General features: G+C 42.6%; 2 protein-coding genes across 2 annotated transcripts; one reads left to right on the top strand and one right to left on the bottom strand.

The window, feature by feature from the left end:
* The first annotated feature begins 5,873 nt into the window (after positions 1-5,873).
* On the top strand, positions 5,874-10,396 carry ttll2 (tubulin tyrosine ligase-like family, member 2). Its single transcript, XM_061243886.1, has 2 exons — positions 5,874-5,891; positions 7,561-10,396. The coding sequence occupies exon 2, from the start codon at positions 7,584-7,586 to the stop codon at positions 9,423-9,425; it is 1,842 nt and encodes a 613-aa protein (XP_061099870.1). The 5' UTR covers positions 5,874-5,891; positions 7,561-7,583; the 3' UTR covers positions 9,426-10,396.
* Positions 10,397-11,265: 869 nt separating this feature from the next.
* On the bottom strand, positions 11,266-22,382 carry si:ch211-140l13.3 (centromere protein J). The gene is made up of 17 exons (XM_061241626.1): positions 22,373-22,382; positions 21,062-21,203; positions 20,779-20,878; positions 18,795-19,974; positions 18,529-18,655; positions 17,834-17,951; positions 16,895-17,110; positions 16,328-16,465; positions 14,982-15,125; positions 13,765-13,795; positions 13,529-13,623; positions 13,230-13,352; positions 12,732-12,797; positions 12,231-12,371; positions 12,067-12,151; positions 11,827-11,947; positions 11,266-11,720 (listed from the first exon to the last, which is right to left on the bottom strand). Exons 1-17 carry the CDS (start codon positions 22,380-22,382, stop codon positions 11,531-11,533), a joined length of 3,027 nt encoding a protein of 1,008 aa, XP_061097610.1. The 3' UTR covers positions 11,266-11,530.
* Positions 22,383-22,771: the final 389 nt, after the last annotated feature.

The raw sequence follows: 22,771 nt of genomic DNA, 5'->3' as shown, positions 1-22,771 counted from the left end.
AATCCTTTATATCCTCCTGGAGAGGCAGTGCAACCGTGTCAATGCAACTTGCAACCTTCACCTGAGGTGAAAAAATAGACCCCATTTTCTTCAGCAGCCAGTGCCCTTCATCATTTCATGTGCTTCCCATTCAGGGCAGGTAGGAATGCAGGGTAAGAAATCACACAACCTGGGCATCTGACACGGCTGCTCAGACGAGGTGGAAAATCCATGGGTCAGAAAGTAAAAGTCCTGCCATGTGTTTCTTCCACCCATTAACTCAGGCAGCTGATTCCACTAATTAGGTCTACCTATACTACTAGGCTGTAGAGTTGGGCTAATGAACACATCCAGGTGATTGGAACAAAATACCGGGGAGAACTTGTATTTCTCCACCTCTACTAATCAGATGGAAAAATGACAAAAGCAATATTTTCCAAATCAGTGGCACTATTTGTCATAACTATGCTCTGGTTATGATTTGCACTTCATTGTACATTGCTGGATTGTCTACTAAATGACACTCTAATGTAATGTAACATGTCAGGCTATTCATAGTCCTCTAGCATGGATTATAAAATGTATCCAAAAGAATGAACTTGCTGTGCACATAAACATTTTACCAGACACAGGAGGGCATTAACTGTTACATACATGAATTGGTTTGTATATTTGGATGTACAATGTAGTGCACAACAAATTAGCAAAGATCTTATGTATGAATCTTTAGGGGAACACCTGACTGATCAAACTTTACACAGTGCCGTATGGAATATGACCGGAAATATGAAGCATGCATGGCAGGAGGTATATGCAGAAGGTTGTGTGTTCTCCTGCGTTTTTGTGTGACGGAGTGAGATGAACAACAGCAGCAAGTGAGAGTCATAGAGTTTTACTGCAGGGAGCATAATTTTGGCAGATATCCAGTTTCCAATTTACTGGTTCTGGGATATTGTAACTGTTGCTTGGAAATAGGGAGTCATGCTGTAATTATCACTCAGACAAGTGAGACTAAGATTTATGGTTGCAAAGATAAATGTAAAAAAGTAGTATATCATAAACTGCTGTTAATGTGAAGTATGTGCAGTTATGTACATAGTATTCACTGATGTACTAGAAGCTCCATTTCTATGATAATTCTGGCTTCTACTTTTAATAAACACCAAATGAGACACTATGAGTCATTAATAATTATCTTATAGTACAATAACTCAAGTGAGTGCTGATAAGTTGCAGACTTGTTTGATCAAGCAGACCAATACTGGGTCCAGCCCCTGACCATGCAATAAAATATAGGATGTCATTAAGACAGGAACAAGTAACATAAGAATTAAAATAATTACTTAATTTACATTGTGACGGCCTTCTCGTGTCCGTTTCTGGTTTTTCTTTTTGCTTATCTTTCAAGTGGCTGGCTGAGGAACAGGAGGGTCATCAGGTTAACAAGGTGCACCTGCGGCCGGAGGCTTTGTGCTTAAAACACCTGCCATTCCTGCAGTTGGGGCTTGCTTCCTCCCATGCTGACAAGTACTTTGTTTGCCTGACTAACATTTACATTTGCTTTTACACGTATCCATTCACATTCATTTTTTCATTTTATGCACATACATTAAATACATGACACATAGCTCTACACACCTTATTACCCATTTTTTGTGTTTGTTATCTCTTGTATTATTCAATTCTATTTTGTTACTCCTTAAACTGGTGTGTGTCCTTTGTTATGATTTGGGTCATTCTACGAAAACGTGCCATTTTGAAAATCAGATTTTCAAAGTATTGTTTTTGTTGTGTTTAAGGATTTATTTGGATTAAGTAGACCCTTACCTGTCAGAAAAATATGTGGTGCCATCTCAGGCTATCTTACTTATTTATTTATTTTCTTAAAATACATGCACAACATGCACAAGTGTGTTTTGTCAAGCCTGTTACACACATCAAATTGTATTTAAAATTATTTGAAGTCATACTTATAATAAATCTGGTATATTTTGAAAGATACATCATCCCTGTTTACATTAAGAGTGTTTATAAATTAAAATAATGAGGAATATGTTTTTTGCGGCGGAACCAGCAGAGGACTGTTCCGATAAGTACATTATTATTCCAGATGGAGTCAGATAAAATGAAGGTGAATGTATTGGCCCTATTGTGGAGGTTCATGGTCAGCCCGAATTAGTAAAGAGCGGAAGGCAGAGTGGTACTACTGTCTTTGTATCGTGGTTTATTTATTGGCTGACTCTCCGCATAGGGGCCACTAATATTTAACCCTACTAATATTCTTTCAGCAACACCAGAAGGACAAGCGTGCTGATACCTTCAGCCCTCGCTAAATTCCGTCGTTGGGTTAGTGTGGGGTTTTACAATGTTAATGAGAAACTAGGGGCAGCCTGTAGCGTAGTGGTTAAGGTAAATTACTGGGACATACTGGGACACGCAAGGACGGTGGTTCTAATCCCAGTGTAGCCACCATAAGATCAGCACAGCTGTTGGGCCCTTGAGCAAGGCCCATAACCCTGCATTGGTCCAGGGGAGGATTGTCTCCTGCTTAGTCTAATCAACTGTACGTCGCTCTGGATAAGAGCGTCTGCCAAATGCCAATAATGTAATGTAAAGCACATGCCATAAATCCTATTTTATGACTTTCAAAAGTAGGATTTTTGAAAGTGTGTGTGTGTGTGGTTTTCGGCTCGCCGGTATCGCCCATCTCTCACCCTGGCCTTCCCTCTCCTTCTTGAGCTGTCTCCTGCTCTGTGTGCGATATGTTTACCTGTTTCTCCTCCGCAGTTCATGATAACTTTACCTGTGATAAGTGTAGGTAAAATGCTAGGCTAACGGAGAAGAACTCTCACCCGTACCTTATACGAACTTCGAGATAGTGAAAAGGTCATAGAATCCTTCTCGGTTCCGGATGCACAAGTTAGTCTGTCTCCAGGTAGTACCCTGGCAGAGCCTTTGCAGCAAGGCGGGTGGATTACAGTTCGGGAACGTAGTCGAAAACTTAAGCCACCAGTGCACCAACAGCCCATTCACGTTTCCAACAGGTTCTCCCCCCTCAGCAACGCACCGGCTGTGAAACCTTTTGAAAAAACTCTGGTAATTGGCGTCTCTATTTTAAGAAATGTGACTTTAGCGACACCAGCGACTATAGTGCAATGTATTCCTGGGGCTGGGGCGACCGACATCGAGGCAAATTTAAAAGTGCTGGCTAAGGGTAATCGTAAATTTTCGAAAATTCTGTCTTACACAGATTTCTGCTTGTTCCCAAGAACTGCTGCCCAGGTTTCAGACTATTGAGATAGTGGCTGTGCCCCGACCTAAATTAAGTCTTGCAAAAAAACCCATCAAGGGTGTTTGTATGGCTAATCTAAAAAAAATCAGACCCTGTCATTCAAATTATAATGTGGCTAACCAAACTGAGCTAAAAATGGGATTGATTAATATCAGATCACTAGCTCCTAAAGCAAGTCTTGTAAATGAGTTAATTACTGATCATCAAATTGAAATCCTATGTTTAACTGAAACTTGGCTTAAATGTAAGTATATTGCCCTAAATGAATCCACCCCTCCCGGTTACATTATAGTCACATTCCCCGTCTGACAGGTCGTGGAGGAGGTGTTGCTGCTGTATATAATGCCTAATCTCCTTGCTACTTTGAAATCTGGCTTTGATTTTAACTTTTCTGAAGTGCTTGTTCTCAGTTTTGCTCATCCGGACAAAAAAGCAGTCCACACATTCCCATAACCATACTCTCGATCTGGTCTTAACTTATGACACAGAAATAGCAAACATAGCAGTCATGCCTAATAATCCTGTCTTATCAGACCATTATTTAATTGCTTTTCAAATCTCACAAGTTTTTCATGTGTCACCAGATCCTAGCTTTCCTCCAGGACTGCAAATGCTTTTATTAATGAGCTCCCAGACTCGTTTGTGCACTGTGGGGATTTCCTTGGCTCCAGCCAAAATGCATACACAACTAGCATTAACTCAATTGATCAGCTGACTGACAACATAAATAACATACTTTGCAGAACCCTGGATACTATCGCACCTCTTAAGAAAAGAAAAGCTGGCCATAAGAAATTAGCATCTTGGTACAACGACCATACTCGTGCTCTCAAGCAAGCTTCACATCAACTTGAGCACAAATGGCGCTCTACAAAATTGCAGGTATTCCTCCATGCCTGGAAAGACAGCCTACTAACCTATAAACATGCCCTCTCCACAGCACGTTCATCATATTTCTCTACCTTAATTGATGAAAATAGAAACAATCCTAGGCACCTGTTTAAAACTGTTGCCAGATTGACTAAGAATCATGTTGATCCCTGTGTCTCAATATCGTTTAGTAGCAATGATTTCATGAATTTCTTTGATGACAAAATTTTAAAAATCAGGGACAAGATTCAAAGTTCTTCTGCCACCCCTCCTATAGGGTCTGTCCTTCCATCCACTCAACACATAGATGCACAATCCTCGGAACGACCGATGGCCTATCTGAACTCTTTTACTCCAGTAGAGCTCATTGAATTTAATACCATAGTTAATTCTTCAAAATCTTCTACCTGTCTTCTAGACCCTATCCCAACAAAGCTTTTGAAGGAGCTACTACCAGTGATTGGAGCACCACTACATATTGTCAATGCTTCTTTAGCATCTGGACACATTCCACAGACTCTTAAACTGGAGTCATCAAACCACTTCTTAAGAAGCCAAACTTAGATGCGAATGATTTGTCCAACTACAGGCCCATTTCGAACCTCCCATTCCTGTCTAAAGTACTAGAAAAGGTCATTTCAAAACAACTTTGTTCATTTCTGCACCCCAATTGCGCCATCTATGGGAGCTCTAGTGTAACTGCAAGAAGCTCGACCCACATTGGCCATTGAACTGGTGGTAAAGGTGGAGGTACTGCAACAGATCTTAACACATGATGATTCTGTATTACAAAGGAACTTCCAGTTATGTTGTACCAAACGTTACATGGCTTACACGCTGATAAAGAAACTGAAAGCAATTACGGTGGACTTCATAGCTTTAGGAGGTTCGGTGAAACAATTTTGACATTTTGATTTCTGCAATTCGCATTTTGTGCAAAATATTTGGATAGGATATATAATTTGGATAAAAGGCTGTCTCAGACAGCCGGAGCCCATAAGGTATTACCAACAGCATCATTATAAAAGCTGCTTGTTTTAAATCCAGCACCCATAGTATGTTGGTCTTATGACCAGACGGAGGCAGCGTTTACCAACTATTCACGACGGGATGCGGCTGGGATTCCTTTCAGCGTCTTTCAGGCAGTGATACTGTGTCAAGAGGTAATAAACTGCATTTATATAGCGCTTTACAATGAATGGCTCTTATTTACCCTTTCGCACACACACACACACACACACACACACACACACACACACACAAACGGCGATAGGCTGCCAATGCAATGCACCGACCAGCTCGTTGGGAGAAATTCAGGGTTAGGTGTCTTGCTCATTGACACACGGATGGATTAAACTGGTTACCTTCCGACTGCCAGCCCGCTCTTACCTCATGAGCATGTCAGCCCAGTAAAGAAGTAGGTTAAAACTTGAGTTTGGTCACTTTGGAATACAAAGGACATACAAACAACCTTGTTCCCAAATAGCCCTAGTTAATCAGGAATTAATTATTTTACCTAAATGTACAGATTTGACATACTGTGATCAATGTTACAACCTACAAAAATGATGTCAAGTTATCTATTCTCATCCAGAGGCACTAGTTGTCCTCGTGGTGGGTATCCTAGCAACAAGAACCCCAGCGATTGGCAGATAAAAACCCGTCTGACCTGGAGAAAAAAAACTGTCTGAAACTTGAGAGAAGAGACTCACAGCTGCGATTAAACCTCAGAACAAGACGTCCAGGCCAGGTAAGTGGTTCAGATTGCACAGCATGTAAAACTGAGACCACAGATATAGACAGTCACATACACATACAACCTGCACAGGTACAAGCAAACTGTTTCTTCTTCATGGTATCAGGTTTTATTCTTGCAGGATATGCAGGCCTTCTTTAAAATATTATGATTTTAACATTGTTGTTGTTGTTGTTATTACTAGTGTTGTTATTATTGTTATCATTTGTGTTCCTTTGTGTTCAGTTTATATTTCTCTGTGTAAGTGAATGAATGTATGAATAATCATTCAATCAGTATATCAAAGGTATGTGTTACCAAGGGTGGCCAATGTTAAACATCTGAGACTAGTGTATTAATTTACTATAAATGCCTATTTCAAGTTCTTCGTAGCAGTCTGTCTAAACGCCTGTTTGCAAAGTAATAAATTAAATGAGAAGTAATGAAAATAGTATTATACAATCATGAGCTTGGAATTAGAAGGCTCTAACTGACAAAAATGAGTTAGTGTCATGAATGTGTAAATATTGTTTATAGGGCACTAAATATAGGTGTGAAGTTTTATACAGAAATACGATTTAAAAGTAAGAAAAAAAACTCAATTTAAAAGGTCACATTTGCATGGAGCCCATTCACTTTGGAATCTTTGAAGCTCAATGGCTCAAAACCACTCAGAACACAGATTTAACTGTCTGATTCTCAGCTCACAAAATACTGCGGTTAGTAGGTGGTCAGGGTATCAGGGGAGTTGAAGGAAAGTCAATAGCACTAACACCTGTGTTTTCAGTTGCACTGACAACAACGCGTAGTGCACATACAATCAGAGTTTGACAGTTTGACAAGTGTATTAACTTATCATTAGGGCTATTAAGTTACCTTAACACGCGTCATAACAGTATTGTTTTGTAGGCTGTACTGTTCCCTTCGGAGGTGAAAAAAGTATTTAAAAAGCCCAGCATCAATGGACCAGGTACTACTGAACAAGGCATAAATGTATATTGCATGGTTAATAATTGCCTTGGCGACAACAGATTGCTCGGTGACCAGCATCATATCATGCCTACTTTTATTTTCGGAAGTTTAGTGGTGGGGAAATAATAACCTTTTTTTATTTTAAAAAATGCTATCATTGGCACATTTTTTTTATTACTCCCCATTATAATTTTGGATTGCATAGGTCGAAACATAAGTACATATATAGTAACTAGTTTTTGAAATGCATTACATGAATAATCTATTAAACATTAATTCATTTCCAATTACTGTTATTGATATTTACCATTAAGAACAATTTAGAACTAAACAATATTTTTAAGACGCAAAGAAGATAATATTGTAGATACATTTTTTAAACTTGGTAATCATTCCAGGGTATAAGTTCAATTAAAGTAACAAGCTGGAAAAAGCAGGCAAGGCCATTGAGGTAGATGAAAGTAGGTAGCATCAGATAATGTCTGTTGTTTGCAATCCATATGTTCCAGAGCCCTGTTCCACAAAGCAGGATTACCGAGTTAGCTGCATAACTGCAAAAAGTAAAACTTCAGTCAATCTTCCAGATTTGGGGGGGGGTTCCGGGTTTTACTGAGTGCAGTATACGATTAACTCATTAATCCTGATTTGTGAAACGGGCCCCAGTTCTTGATTTATATTTTAAACCACAATATGACCCTATTTTTCCCCAAAGGTGTCGAATTGGTAGCTTGGGACATGGCAGCAGGGGTGTGCGGCGGAGAGCCCCTGGTGTTCCGGCTACAAGGCGGCGGTCCCGACCTGGTCAGGGAGGTGCTGTTGGAGCGGGGCTGGGTGGAGTTCGACCAACAGGAGCAGGAGGAGGGCGACTGGAACCTTCACTGGCGTGCCTCCACTTTCCGGGGCGCAGACTACGAAACCGTTTTGCCCTGGCAGAGGCTCAACCACTACCCGAAGACGGGGGGCATAACACGTAAGGACTGTCTAGCCAGGAACCTGAAGAGGATGAAAGGCACTTTTGGTGCTACTCCTTACGACTTCAGTCCCACCGCTTACATCCTCCCAAATGACTACACGAGGTTCCTGGCGGAATACACCAGTCATCGGCTGGGAAAACGAGGGAGACCGGGGTACTGGATTTGCAAGCCCGTGGATCTGTCCAGGGGAAGGGGCATATTTATTTTTGAGGACATTAAAGACTTGACATACGACTCGTCGGTCATCGTACAGAGGTACGTGACCAACCCGCTGCTGATCTCAGGGTATAAGTTTGACCTTCGTATCTATGTATGCGTGAAGAGTTTTCACCCTCTCACTATCTACATTCACCAAGAGGGTCTGGTGCGGTTTGCAACAGAGAAGTATGACCTAACTTCCTTGGACAACCTTTATGCTCATCTGACCAACACCAGTATAAACAAATTTGGGCCGTTCTACACCAGAGACAAAGAGCAAGTTGGTCAGGGGTGTAAGTGGACAATGAGTAAATTCCGCTGCTTTCTACGCAACCAAGGCATTGATGAGCTCCTCCTGTGGCAAAGGATCAACAGCATAGTTACCCTTACATTGTTGACCATCGCACCTTCCATTCCCCGCAGTCCGAACTGCGTTGAGCTCTTTGGCTTTGACATTCTAATCGATGCCAACTTCAAGCCATGGCTCCTTGAGGTGAACTACAGCCCCGCCCTGTCCCTTGACTGCCCGGCAGATGTGACAGTGAAGAAGGGACTTCTCAATGACCTCATTGATTTGATGGCCTACAGGAAGGTGGATAGCCTTCGACAAAGAGCCTACTTGAGGCAGCGGTACCGGCAGCTTTCCCATTTTAGCCATCGGTGTACGCAGCCATCATTTTCCCCTGTGCAGCTGTTTCCCAGGTTTGTGAACGAGTCACATCCTGATGACCAAGGTGAATGCGAGTCCGACTTTGTCGCCCAGCATGGCGAGAGTCCGGGGCGCTCCAATTCCAAAGAACTCCTATTAGTTGAGACGAGGCAAATAGGATCTGCCTGGGAAAATGGCACCCTTTCCTCCCGCCCATCTTATGCACCCCAACTCAAACCCCGCCCAAAGACAAAGGCAGCCAGGGTAGAGGGGGACAGAAGGACACACCCTCTGATCTCACGAACATCAGAGCCTGTTCCGTGCACTGAGCCCACAGACTCGGAAGCCTTCTTTGGAAACGGAGCGCTGGCTCCACTCGACACCGTCAAGCAGCCCTCGCCGCTGGGCTTGTGGAGGCTGCCTACCATTCGGATTCAGAAATACATGCCTCAACCCTACACGTGGGACCGCGCGACTAAGGAAAAGCGCAAGCCCCTGCCCCGCGTAGGCGACTTCATACTTACGTTCCCCTTCAACGAGGCCACTCTCAAGGCCTCGCAGAACAAGCTGGACGTGAAGACCGCGGTGCAGGAGGTTCACAGAATTACCAGCTGGTTTGCCTCCCCACGCAGCCACGTGGTGAAGCGAAAGACAGTAGGCAGCCAGGACAGGTGCATGGAGAAGGACAGGTTTGGAGCACTGTTTTGGGGGCCGAGGAACCCACCGCTGCTTAGTGAGTGTTGCCCCACGAGGTGATTGGGTGCCACTAGAACTGTGCTTTCCAGAAACCTTCGAAAAGGTCTGATTTGTACTGTTGCATGACCCTTTCGATAAGTATCACACAACACTGTTCTGTGTTGTCACCTCTACAATTTTTTTATGTCATAGACAGCATCATACTTTGTCTGGGCGGCCTGTAGCGTAGTGGTTAAGGTAAATGGGACAGGCAAGGTCAGGGGTTCAAATCCCAGTGTAGCCACAATAAGATCCGCACAGCCGTTGGGCCCTTGAGCAAGGCCCTTAACCCTGCATTGCTCCAGGGGAGGATTGTCTCCTGCTTGGTCTAATCAACTGTACGTCGCTCTGGATAAGAGCGTCTGCCAAATGGAAATAATGTAATGTAATAATGTCTGGCAGTGTGATCGGACAGCCAGATGGATCACTGAAATTCATTGTCAGCAGGTTTTTGCTCCACTTCATTATTTTGGTTTTGACTGGTGTTGTTGAACTGTTGGAATATAAATAATAAGCATTGTAAGTAGGATGCAGGGAAATATGCGATTAATTAAATCAATTGAACTGGTCAGCCAACATTGTAAAAAAAGTTGCTTCATCCAGCATGTAAAGCATCTGTTTAATTAGGCTAGAACATATTCACTCTCTTTTTCCCTTGTTTGGTTTATGGGACAGATGGACTATCATCTTTTTTCCCGTTCATGTCATTTTTAAAATGATTATTATTTTATTATTAAAAATTTCACGAATGTAAACTTTAGCAGATTAGCGCCTCGTTACCGTAGACAACAGAACCCTCCCTGCAGGCTTTTTGCCAAAGTGCAAAACATCTTGCAACGCCTTCATTTCTGTCATATGACACTCGTCAAAAGGGTTGTGTGACAAAGTATAAATCAGGCTTTAAGAGACAATAAGATACACAGTACCTTTGAAAGTTCTAAAACAAATGACAAAATCTTAATCATGTTTTAATAAACCTCTTTACAAATCTATATCATCATATGTTGCATGCTTCATACTGTACAGCTATGGCAGGGTAAAATGTACTTTGCCCTTTGTTTAGTATGGGGTTCTGAGACGTATTGTATCCACATTGTAGTCAACATACCACACCTCTGCCTTTTGACCTCAAACATGAACACAGAGGTTTAAACAGTGACTACACTTCATTTGATGGATATTTAAGATTATTACTCTACAAAACTGAGTTTAAGAGGGAACCACTGAAAAGTTGTTTAGGTTGAGCCAGGAGATTCCTTTGTACAAGGACTGTGACACATTCTCATTCCTGCGAACGTCTATCATTAATTCTAGTACTATTAGCAGCAGCTATTGTATTATTCACAGTGGCTAAAACATATGTGTTGCATGAGTGAAAGCATATTTGAAATGCTTATCTCACATAGTGAAAGCAGAGACTGCACACAGGCGTCATACGCAGATTAGATGCTCACAAGGTGCATGCCAATCTACCATGAGAGGCAAGAGAAAGGTGAGGATCTCATAAATAATATGGTATTCATGCTTCATTAGGTTCCTGTTGACATAGTGGTCAAGGACACCCCACATAGGTTTTTAATCAAGGCATATTCTTCTCTTATCTCCCCAGTTATCCCTCAGTTTAACTCCCTGTTGGAAATAGAGAATTCAGCACTATACTGATATACCATAAGTGAGATTTAACTGCAGCAAACTCATTTATGATCATGCGTGCTCATAAAAGCCAGGATATTCCATATTCATGGTTAAAATACAGCCGTATTTTATTATATTCATCATTATTAAGAACTAGATAAAACGTACCATTAGAATTATTTTAATTAGCATAAACACATATGCAAAATACATATAATTTGCAAAATACAAATATTTCTGAAAAACAATTCATACAAATTCACCATACAAATACAAAAACTGCAAGCACATTGACTTAGTGCTTGTCCATAATTATTGTGCCATTTTCACCATTTTAATTTACATAAACACAGAGATTTACAGCTAAAAGTACTAACATACGCTACACTATACATATTTATGAAAAAAATACAGTAAATTAAAACAGACTCTCAGATTGTTCAATCGAATAAACATGCATGCAATGGCCGTCAAAACCGATGTCCATGAACTTAGTTCTTGTCCATGATCACTGCGCCATCTTTGTCCTTAATGCGTACCCTTCCTGAGGAATACTTGGTCTCCTGTCGTCCATTTGAGTAGACCGTCTTGCTGGTTCCATCTGGATACTCTCTCCTCTTGTATTGTGAAGTATGGATCTCTCGTTGTCCATTGCAGAACTCCATAGTCTTTTCCCCATTCCTACAGATTGCACACACATGCAGAAGATTATGAGGCGGTGAAAAGCCACTCCCCACAATCACAGCTACGGTTACAGTTGAATTTATGATGTCAGGGTTGATCTTGCCTGGCGAGCTTCACCACGGTTCCGTCTGGAAAGATGCTCTCCTGGCGACCGTCGGGGTAGACACACTTGATGGTCTGATCTGGGAAAATGATCTCACTTGTGCCATCGGGGTGATGTTTCTCTGGAGGAAACACATAAAAGCTTGCCCATGATTTAAACACTGGAAGTTCATTATGGATATGCACTCCCTTAAGACACTGATAGAGATCAGGACCATTTCAAAGCATCTGCAACTCTTACCAATCTGATTGTTTGGAAATTTTAGGACCTGGAGACCATCCGGGTACGTGGTGTGTGTTGCCTGTGCGTCAGCGTAATAGTAAACCTATTGTTTAAAAAATATGCAGAAGTTACTTAAACATCCGATCCCATGAAAACGGGGGTGCCGAGAACGTCTGGCCTACCTCTTTCCCCTCAGCCACAACCTGCTTGATGTCACCGTTGAAGAATGTGACTGTGATCGACTTCCCGTCGGCGGAGATCTCCTTCTTCGTTCCATTACGGAATATGACGACGCGGCGGCCATTTTGGAGAAGCCGTTCTATCTGTTGTGGCGCCCAGTGACAGTGGGTTTACAGTGAATGTATTTTAGACACGTGATTACACAGGAAAATAATACACGGCAAGCCACGTGAATGCATATTTCAGGGCGTGTTCAGTTCCTTGGAAAATTGTAAGGATTCCTGCAGGCTATTTTAATGATCTAGTTGCATGCTAAGACGATGAAGAAAGAACAGTAAAAGTACTTCCACAGAAACTCAAGACTTGTGTAACAGTTAACAATTGACATATTATATCACACCTTACATACAGTGTTCTTGTTAATAATGTGAAATGCTGTGGATGACATTACAGAAGCACAGCTAACAGGTGCATTCCTGCATCTGGGTTCTAGCGTTTCCTACCTTGCCATCTGGATAACGTATTTCCTCCCTCAACCTCCTCAGTACACCTGGATCGTGTCTGGTTTCCTGAATGAGTGCAAAGGCAGTGTGTCTCCAATCATGCTGTGGCCAAACACTGAGGCTTTGGCACCAAAGTCACATCAAGAGTGATTATTCTGTGTCCACTTCACTAAGTGGTTTTTAGCCTTCTCGCAGTGCGATAACAAACTGAAAGACATCTTTCTTTTCCTTACTTTCACTTACCTGTTTGAAGCTGAACACATCGTAAAATGTCTAGAGTTAATTCAACTCTGGCCATAGTGGACTCAAATAAACTGTTGATTTAACACAATTAATATTTTACTGTGTAGTCTTAAAGTGTATATTTCTGTCTGTAAAGGTTCTAAAAACATATTGTAATAATACGTCCAAACAACTTGATACGGAGTGGATATGGCAGCTGGAGTGAGGGTGAATGGGCGATGTGGTGGAGTTTGAGGAGGAGTGAGGTGTGGTTACCCTGTGCTCAGGCCCTGTGGACGAGCCTGTCCAAGCTGTGGGTGTGCGTCTCCCGCTGGGCGCGGAGCTCTGGCCCCCCTCAGCCCTCAGTGTGGGTGGGTGTTCCCCTCTCCTGGACTCACCCTGGACCAATTACAACAGCTCAGACTCATACAGCACCCCCATTCCCCTGAAGTCTAGACAGCTAAAATGGCTGACAAAATGAACTTTTTACTTGTAACCTTCTGTCTCGCTTATGCTGGCCCAGGCTAATGTACAGGATGAAATGGCAGCTTGCTCATATTGCAGTGGGTAAATACCCTTTCATCATGGCTGCTGTGTCTGGAGGTGGGTTTCTCAGGGTGGTTGGGTTTCTCAGGTTCCTCAGAGCTTCTGGAATTGGAGGATTGCGGTCCTGTTTTGGGAAAAGGCTGTTTCATCCAGGGAAGTCATGGAAACTATGAATGATATTTTTTTATATTTATACATACTGCAGTATATGTTTATATGTTCATATATTTTTACCACCACAACAAGTCAATGTAATAGCACTTACTTGTGGAAGAAGATGAAATTCCCTTTGTCCTCTGAGCATTTGAATTGAAGTGAGCCATCGATGAAAAACAGAAAAAAAACAAAAAAACTCTAATTTTAAGCCTGTGTTCAACAACCCTTTTGCTTTCAATTACCAGAATGATTGTTCCATCAGAATGTTAATTTCAGAAAATTTTAATCACATCATTTGTGAGCTTACACCTTAACTTCAAGGGGTAAAGGTTGATACATCCATAGACTCTATAAAATCCGGCACCACTATAACATCTTGATTCTAGTGCAGAAAAGGAGAACAGTAACAAGATGCAGGAGGCACAGAAAACATAAATTTTTACAGAAGTATTACTATGTAATAATAGAAGTATTACATATTACTATGTAATACTTCACATTTATTTCTTATGGATTTACTTAATTTCAAAGAAGAGCACAGCATTTAAAAGTACTCTCTGATCTCATCTAAATAAAGAAGAAAACATTAGACATCTCAGCTAAACCTATGACCCAAAAGGATGAAAATGAAAAGGAATGTTTATCATTTTTCTGCTGCCGTGATCCCTATGACTTCACCTCTATCTGATTATTCTCATACAGCTTTAAAGGGGATCTGAGCAGACATTATAGGATTCGGACACACAACTTGTTCTATGTATTATTGAACCTGCTTTCAAAATCTCATAAATATGAAATGAGGTAGACAATGAAAAAGTGAAATCAGATTTGAACACTTATCCGTGTAGATGGCAATGCTGTCTAATGAATAAATAATATTGACCTTTACCCAGAAAGCTGACAGTTAACTATTATAAATTATTAGTGGGTGCTTGAACAGCCCAACAGAACACATCCATACTTGACCAACTCAATGCAAATTAATTTAGCCTAGAAAGCTGGCCGATGGATGGCATTTCAGACCTCATACAGTTATAGCCAACTGTTACTGTAACATCCTATTCTAACAGGGGCACGAATGAAGTGAGATGCATGCATTGTCTGCTGATACAATTTCAATTTATGAAAGCAAATTAAGTTTGAGCAAATAATGTAAATAGGAATGGCTGTAACAATGTAATATGAATTTCATTTGGGAAATGAAATATGGAAATACAAGGAATTTCCATGAAAGCCCCCTGAAAGAAAAATACAATTCCACATCTAACTTAAACTAATGATTGAAAAGTAATCTTCTTTTTTTAAAGAATATGAAAGGCTTCCTACTGAGTTAGTGGTGATGGGTACCGCCCTCTTGTGGATGGGAGGTCTGTTGAATGCTGGCGTGGAGCTTCTGGGGCGGGGAGCGGGCAGAACTTTGTCAGACAAAACCCTGGACGCCGATCCCACCGATCCGCTTCGCTCTCTCCTCTGCACGACAGCGCAGAGTTCCCAAGAGTTCCCACAATACACAGCAGGATTTATGTAAAGCACAGGTGTCAAACTGCAGTACCGGAGGGCCGGAGTATCTGCTGCTTTTCAGGGGGGGTTTTGGAAACCGCACACTACTCAGGTGAAAGGCAGTCCAAGTAGTATGCTAGTATGTGGTCTCGAACACAGTCAGTGTTCTCAACACCAATGGTTACTTTAGGTCATTGATGTGGCTAAATAATCATTACAGCTTGGCGGCTGAATGGAATGAAACCACAAAAACCCAAACACTATGGCCCCCTGGTTATTTAGTTAGACACCACTATATTAAAGGACTTATACAGTCTACCCCCCGAATCAGATTTCCATGAATTCAAATGTAACAGTTCATGTTGATTACATAATTATTAACTGAACATGTCCTTTTGCTACATGGTGCTGATTTTCCTACTACTTTCCTACTTTGCACTACAGTATGTACTTTTTATTTGTATGTAGTTGGCTAGTACAGGCACTGAGAGGGGCTCTTGTGCCATATTAAGTGAATGTACCACATCTCTGAGGAGTCAAACAGACAGCTGTGTTTTCTTTAGCCTGTCAGTTACGGGTCCAAAACTATGAGGCGTAAGGTCAGCACTTTGTCTTTAGCAGTTGCACAAGTTTGAGAAACCCAGCTTTAAATGATTGTACAATGCCAGAACTGCATAGGTGCATTCCAACTGAACATGCCCTAACACAGTAAGTAGCAACACAAAGACAAAATCTGTGGTCTGTGACCTAGTTTCTTATCTCTATATAATTTTTGTACCTTCAGTCGCTGAGCTGCACAAAATGGGGGCTGTTTCAGTTCATAGTTTCCTTGACGAGGCTGTTAGTTGACTTTCCAGAACAGATTTATTTCTTAGCAAAAACGTTTATTGATGAACAATTACATAAGATTAGAGTGTCTTACACTCGCTTACACAGGGAGTGAAGTGTTATTGTTAGTGGGAAGTTTTCTTTCTCTCTCTCCTTTGTATCCCATGCGATGTTGAATAAAAAATATAATTAAAAAAAAGAATAAGTGTCTTTCTATTTTGATGAATATTTATAATTTTACACAACATAAAAACAGCAAGGATCTGATTAAGACTGGGGCTGCCATGGGCTCTTAATCTTCATTGTAAAATTAAGTGTTGAATGATGGGCATAGTGCACGGTACCTGGCCCTCGGTTCTCGCTGCCGGTGAACTGTCGACACGCAGCTGTCTTCCAACAGGAGTACAGCTGCGACCGGACCGGCTGGAAGGCCTCTCCTCCCTCTTCACCGGAGAGGTGCCCGACACTATGGCCTCAGACACCTCAATACACAGCAAGCGAATAGGTTTAACAGCATTTACTGAATGTGCGATCCATGTTCTTCACTTCTGTAATCCTGTGATGACCCTCTGATGTCATTTACCATGTTTATACTTGTACAGACCCGGGACAAATACGTACTAGATTTAGATTCCAATACTTTTCTGGGCTCAATTGATCTTGCCTGGTGCAGTTGAGCCATCAAAGAGGAGCAGAAGGTGAGAGTATTTCAATACACCAGACAACCTCAGTAACACTGAGTGTAGTATTTGAATCCAAAACAATGACATACTTTCCACAGGGGTGATGTGCATAATGTGGCTGTGAAACAGCACATTTATCACATTGGTGCAAATTCTGACATTGAAATGAAGAGGACGGTAACTGTGTCCATTTATTTTAATAATTATTATTGCTAAATGTTTCCTCACCACAGTCTCTGTTCTGCTGTGAGGCCTGGGCGGCATGTCATTAGCCCTCCCGGCCTCTTGGCGGTGTGTTCTAGAAACACTGCTCTCTCTTTTCAGGTCTGCGTTCTCTCTGCTCAGGGCCTCCATCTGGTTCTGCAGTCGCTGGTGCGTCTGTTGCCAGTGGGTCTCCCTCTGTTTGAACTGCTCCTGCAGAGCCTGCATCTGCAGCCTCAGCTCCTGGGGCACACGGTAGTGCAACGTACCGATAAACACTCAGTGTAAAACGTACACACTGTACTAATACGGCATTGACTAATTTTTTTTATTGCACAACAGACATGACTTGAATATCAGGTTACACTGAATGGCTCCTAAATGGACAAATTGGTAAACACATCACACATACTCTACAAACCAGTCCCTGCAATGGCATGTATGAACCTGGAGTTATCTCACTATGACCGAAGGGTCTGCAGCGCTGGAATGCAATTGGTCTTATTTTCACTTGTCAGGTGGGTTTCCCCCGTTGTCATGGTAATGGAGAGAGCTAATGTACACTTCAATCAGCACGTCTCTCCCGCAGGGCTAACTGTTTAACTGTTAAAGTGTTAAACAGGCAGTTCACTGGCCTGCATGCAAACACATGAGCTTCAGCTGCAGTATTCTTGTGTTACATGTGTGACACAGCAGTAATCCCACTGGGATAGGCCAAACCCAAAATGGAGAGAAAAAAAATGGCTGTAAAAAGAATGGACCATGTAAAATTAAATGTGGTCAGATCAAGTGCTTATTTTAACATGCATTTGGGACACAAAATACAACCAAATTATATTCAAGGTTTGTCAATATTGTTCAGTTGCAGCAGCCATGCATATTCAGTTTCACGGCTTTAAATAATAGATAAGCGTATTTATAACATTTGCCGACAATGATATACAGTATATTACACATTTACAGTACCTGTAAATCCATATTAGGGGTTACTTGCTCATTCCTCGAGACCTGACTTTCACTGCTTGTGTGTTCACGTTCACTGAGGTCATCTCTTTTTTTGTATTCAAATCTATCAATTTTCTCCCTGCTTAAAACCAATAACATGCAATTAGTTAAGTTTAACAGAAAATTCCTCTTTTCTTGTAGCTGCCTGCTATGTAATTTCTCCATCAGTCACCTGAACCGCAAATATGCATTTACATGAGCATAGGATTAACCTATTTTGAACTGTGAAATACAGTCTATTGTATGATATTACAAAAATAAAGCATTATGTCAAATGAGATCTATTTACAAAAAACAACGAGCTACCTTTTTGTTAATAATAAAAAGGCAAAGAAAACCTAGTACACACATTGCAAACACTGGGTCTGGAACAGTAAATATATACCGCAATTACTATGTTTTTACATGTCGCTGTGCTCATTCAATGTCAGTCTATTGAACACGCTTCAGGAGCTGCTTTTGCTGGCTCTGTGTTTTCTCTGTTATGTAATTTTACTTCTTTTGCAATGTTGACTGTGTATGCTTCACTGACAGTGAGGAAGTACTAGGCGTGTACCGCATACGGCATTTCAATCAAGCTAAATGCTGGTAAATATTTAACTAGACATTTCCATTCAAATGAATTTGTTATTAGTTTCGTAACAGTACAGGTTCACCTGAGAAACAGCAAGGTATTTTTTTGTTCTTCTTTCATTTTGTCCAGCCCTGAATCATGGTCCATTCCTGCGTTTGACTTCAGGATAGAATCCTTCTCATGTCTCAACATGAACCCGGGTTCATTTCCTGCACAATAGTGAACAGTTAACATGAAGGCCTTTTCAGTGAGATGTCATAATTACACACATATTGACAGCCGTTAAAATAAGTGTCAATTACTCCTCCATGAAAGGATAGTGTCCAATCTGAACTCATGTGAACTCACCGCACTGGCTTTCCCCCGAACCCAGCGACCTATCAATGTGCCTGCTGCGGGCCGGTTCTTTGATTTGGGTTTTTGCGGCGGGGAACAGACTCGATGTGGAAGGGGGCCTCGGCGCCACCTTGGCGCCATGTCGGGCAGCGGGCTGCCGCAGGCGGGCTCTTCTCTCCGCGCCCGCTTTCCCAGAATCCCTAGGGCGTGGCAGCCCGCGTAAGGCCCCGATCTCTTCGTCGCTGCTGGAGCTGGAGCTGCTGCTGCTGAGGAGCTTCTGGAGGAGGGCGTGAGGGCCGGCGGGGCCCCGGGGCCCGTCCCCCTCGCTCGGGGCATCGCTGGCGTAGTCGTCGTCGGACAGGTCCAGGTTCTGGTCCTTGTATCCCGGCGTGGGCGGGGCCTGGATGGCGGCCAGCTGGCGTGGGCCGCGGGTTGGGTCTGCCTCGCTGCCGGAGCTACTCGAGGGCGGGGACTGCGCAGGACCCCCGTTGGCCACCGTGGCCTGGCCCCGCCCTTCCCAACCGCCTCGGAACTGACTCGTCTCATCGCCGCCCCCTGTGGCCAGGCTCGGCCCTGCAGAAACCCTGACAATGAGGTCGTTTACTTTTTTGAAGCCCACGCTCGGTCCAATTGGGCTGAGGTGAGGATGATGCTGGCCCCCAGAGGAAACCCACTCCCTTTCAGAAAGGTCAAACCGCGACCTCTGAGACTCATCTGCGCCCCCTTGCCTTTGGGTAGCGCCGGTGCAGTCTCTTTCAGCCACACACAGGTGCCGGTGTAACACCGTGTCCTTGGGTATTTTTTTAGGAGTCGTCGCCTCTGCTACACTACAGTTCAGAACAACGCTTTCTGTAGAACTGCTTCGTGGCGCTACCTCCAGTTTGACCTCTCTCTCCGGTCGAGGTTCGAGGTTGGCTTCGGCTTGTTTGCTCGACCCTGCGGCCTCCCCCTGGGTCATCCGTGCAGCCGGGCTGCAGGGAGGGGGGCCTCTGTCCACCATCACCTCCTCGTGTTGCAGGCAGGGTGCCGACAGGCGCCTCGGCCTGCCGGAAAAACTCCCTCTCCTAGGGGGTGGGGCAAGGGATGCTCTCCTCCGTCCCCTCAGAAAGCTGTCTCCACTTTTCTCCCGGAACATTCCTTCTCCTTTTCTCAGGAAATACTTATTTTCCAGCGCTTGCACCTCCTTCTTTTCCTGCAAAAGGAAGAGATTATTGTCACACTGGCCTTGGAATGAGTCAGAATGTAGGTGGGTACCTGACCCATGACGCCCCCCTACCCCCCCCCCCCCATTAAAAACGGAATGAAGATGATTTGGGGGCACACTGGTTAGGTCAGGGCTGGAGTTATTTGCTAGGAACAGTAATGGAGGGAAATGAATTTGTTGGAAAACATGGGAGGCAAGTCTGCTACAGCCAACCCCCCCCGAAGCATCTCACTTTGTTTGGTCAATCTACAACCCTGTCTAGCCCCCAATCCTGTGAAATGTACGTCTTTGATCAGTACCTCTCTGTTATATCCTCTACCCCCTCCCTCAACCCCTTTCCCCACACATTGTTTTACCTCCCCACCAGACCTAATCACTTTACCCCCCTCACCAGATCTAATCACCCCCCTCCCCACTCCTGTGATGTGTTTTAATGTATGACAATGGCTGTTTGTTCCACTGTCTCCATTGAGGGACAGGGTATAAGTGTTGACATTCTCCCTCATTTGTTGATCTGTTCTTGGGGAACAGAACCACTAGTAATATGGTATAAACATATTTATGATTTAGATGTCATTGTTGTGTATGATCAGATTAACAGATTATACACACTGCAATGAAACAAGCACTCATAAATGGTATGGTTTCTATTCATTCTAATCTGACCACTACTATATTAAACTATCTATTTGAAACAAAGACGTACCTGCATGTATTTTTCTACTGACAATCGTATGGAGGAATATATTTAACTTAAAAATTCTACAGTTTTCTCTTCAGCCTTTTGGATACCTGATTTTCTTTTTGCAGAATGTCTTCATCTGCTTTCAGCTGCTCCTCAACAAATTCCTCAAAAGTCTTCTGCCGCACTCCAACTGCTGGTCGAATGGGTCTAAAAATGTAGACGCAAATCTCTTAATACAAAGAGACAAAAAAATTTGTCTGACAAATGACTCATTTCTTGGGTAAGAACAGGACATTTAGCTCTGACTCAGACAATGAACTGAAACTGAAATGAAAAATGCATTAAAAAAACCATGTCACTAGTTGGAGTTTGTAACTGGCAGATTCAAACCTCTCTTCTGGGTTTGCTGAAGGCCTTCTTCGTATCCCAAATGGGGTGACGGGACAGACGTCCTCCCCCTGCTCCACGCCCTCCTCTTTGATAGGAGAGAGGTTTCTGACATCTTCCTCATCCTTCTCTGGATCTGCCTCGTCTAAAACACAGGATATAACTTGAGGTTCCAGCAAAACCATGAGACAGATCTTCTCTGGAACTACGTAACAAAAAACACAGGATATTACCTGTGAATAACAATGAGCAATCAAGCCATTGTGCATGACCAGGGACTGTGAAACAGCAAACGAGTTTCTGCACAGCTGAGGCCATGCCACGAGTGGTTATGCACGTATGCAAAACACCTTTGGCGGCCACCTTGGGCGGGGCTTATGACCTGTTCTCAACTAAAAGTCCTGAACACACATTTAGACAAGCCAGTAAGCAAACATGCTGTGAAACAATCATTATGTCAAAATAATTTTTGTGACCATGTTGGGGCAGGGCTGAACATGGCCCGGAACGAAAATTCTAATCATCATTTGGGCAAAGTTAAATATTAAAGATGAAATCACCAAAAGTAATTCCCGGGAATAATACCATGGTCACGCTATTTGTCATTTGAATTGAAAATACTTTGAAATGTTGAAACAATGTCATCCAAATAAAAAATAAAAATAAACAAAAACAAAAACGACACAGAAATTAAGAATGTAATGCATTCATGCCCATAGTGATTTCTCATAGTGAATTCAATAAAAAATAACTATCAAGAACAAGAGGAATTTTTCATGACAACTTTAAAGTACATTTTGTCTGATCTAATCAATATGAAGAACATGAGGGGAGTTTTCCACTCCATAAAACTTTTATCTCGCTCAAAAATTTCAAATCAAAAGGCCGCAATGCCTGCAGTCACGCTAGTGTATTATTAGATCTCAGTCCTGCAGTCAGCAAAAAACAACTTTAGAGAGAATTTGCCCAAAATCTTTGGATTACTTGATGAAGATCAAGCCCTCCGTGTGGCTTTTTGACATTCTCTCACCAATCAGAGAATCTACTGCAGCTTGTCAGGACAGGCCGAGGTTTCCCGGGGGAAGAACAAAGAGCCTAAACTTCAGCCCCATTTCTTTATTAATTCCTCAACTGTGATGACAGCGCTTTGGGTATTACACTAAACATAGTATTAAAAAAAATAAAATAACCATAAAACCTGGAAAGCTCATTTTTATGGTTTTAAGCTATTCCAAGGAGACACTGCATTTATAAATTTGGCGCCAAATACGGGGGTGTACATATCCAATTCCCACCCGTGGAAAGTCCTCTGACTCTGCCCCATGGAAAGTCCCAATTGTCTGCAACCCAAGCCGCATTCCAACACTTCTTCACACCGCAAGCTACAGCACAGAGTGGAGTAAAAGGAAGACCCTTCGCATGCAGCTTTAACATGACAAACCTGGACCCTTAACCAACCAAACCCTCCCATACCCTGGCCAAGGCAATAGCCAAATGCCCTATGCCCTGCGGCACTGACGTTTCTCACATTCCAGCAGCTGGGTGATAGGATCTGACCTTCAGTCAACTGACACCATATCCTGAACTTGCCTTGCATTCAGCATGTGAATGTTGTTAAATGTGGGAAAAACCATTATGTCTTAAATATGACCCGCTTAGTATTGCATAGTGATTAATGGCTGAGCGTCTGTTTCCCATAAAATACAAGGAAGA

Source organism: Conger conger, chromosome 5 (genome assembly GCF_963514075.1).
Source record: "Conger conger chromosome 5, fConCon1.1, whole genome shotgun sequence".
Classification (NCBI taxonomy): domain Eukaryota; kingdom Metazoa; phylum Chordata; class Actinopteri; order Anguilliformes; family Congridae; genus Conger; species Conger conger.
This window is presented reverse-complemented; position numbering and strand designations above follow the sequence as displayed.

Excerpts from the sequence above, each read along its gene's own strand:
- si:ch211-140l13.3 (XM_061241626.1), bottom strand. Across the intron at positions 17,111-17,833 it reads CCCCTAATATGGATTTACAG|GAGCTGAGGCTGCAGATGCA; the intron begins GTACTGTAAATG and ends CGTGTGCCCCAG. Across the intron at positions 12,372-12,731 it reads TACGTTATCCAGATGGCAAG|ATAGAACGGCTTCTCCAAAA; the intron begins GTAGGAAACGCT and ends GCGCCACAACAG.
- ttll2 (XM_061243886.1), top strand. The coding sequence starts at position 7,584 with ATGGCAGCAGGGGTGTGCGGCGGAGAGCCCCTGGTGTTCCGGCTACAA.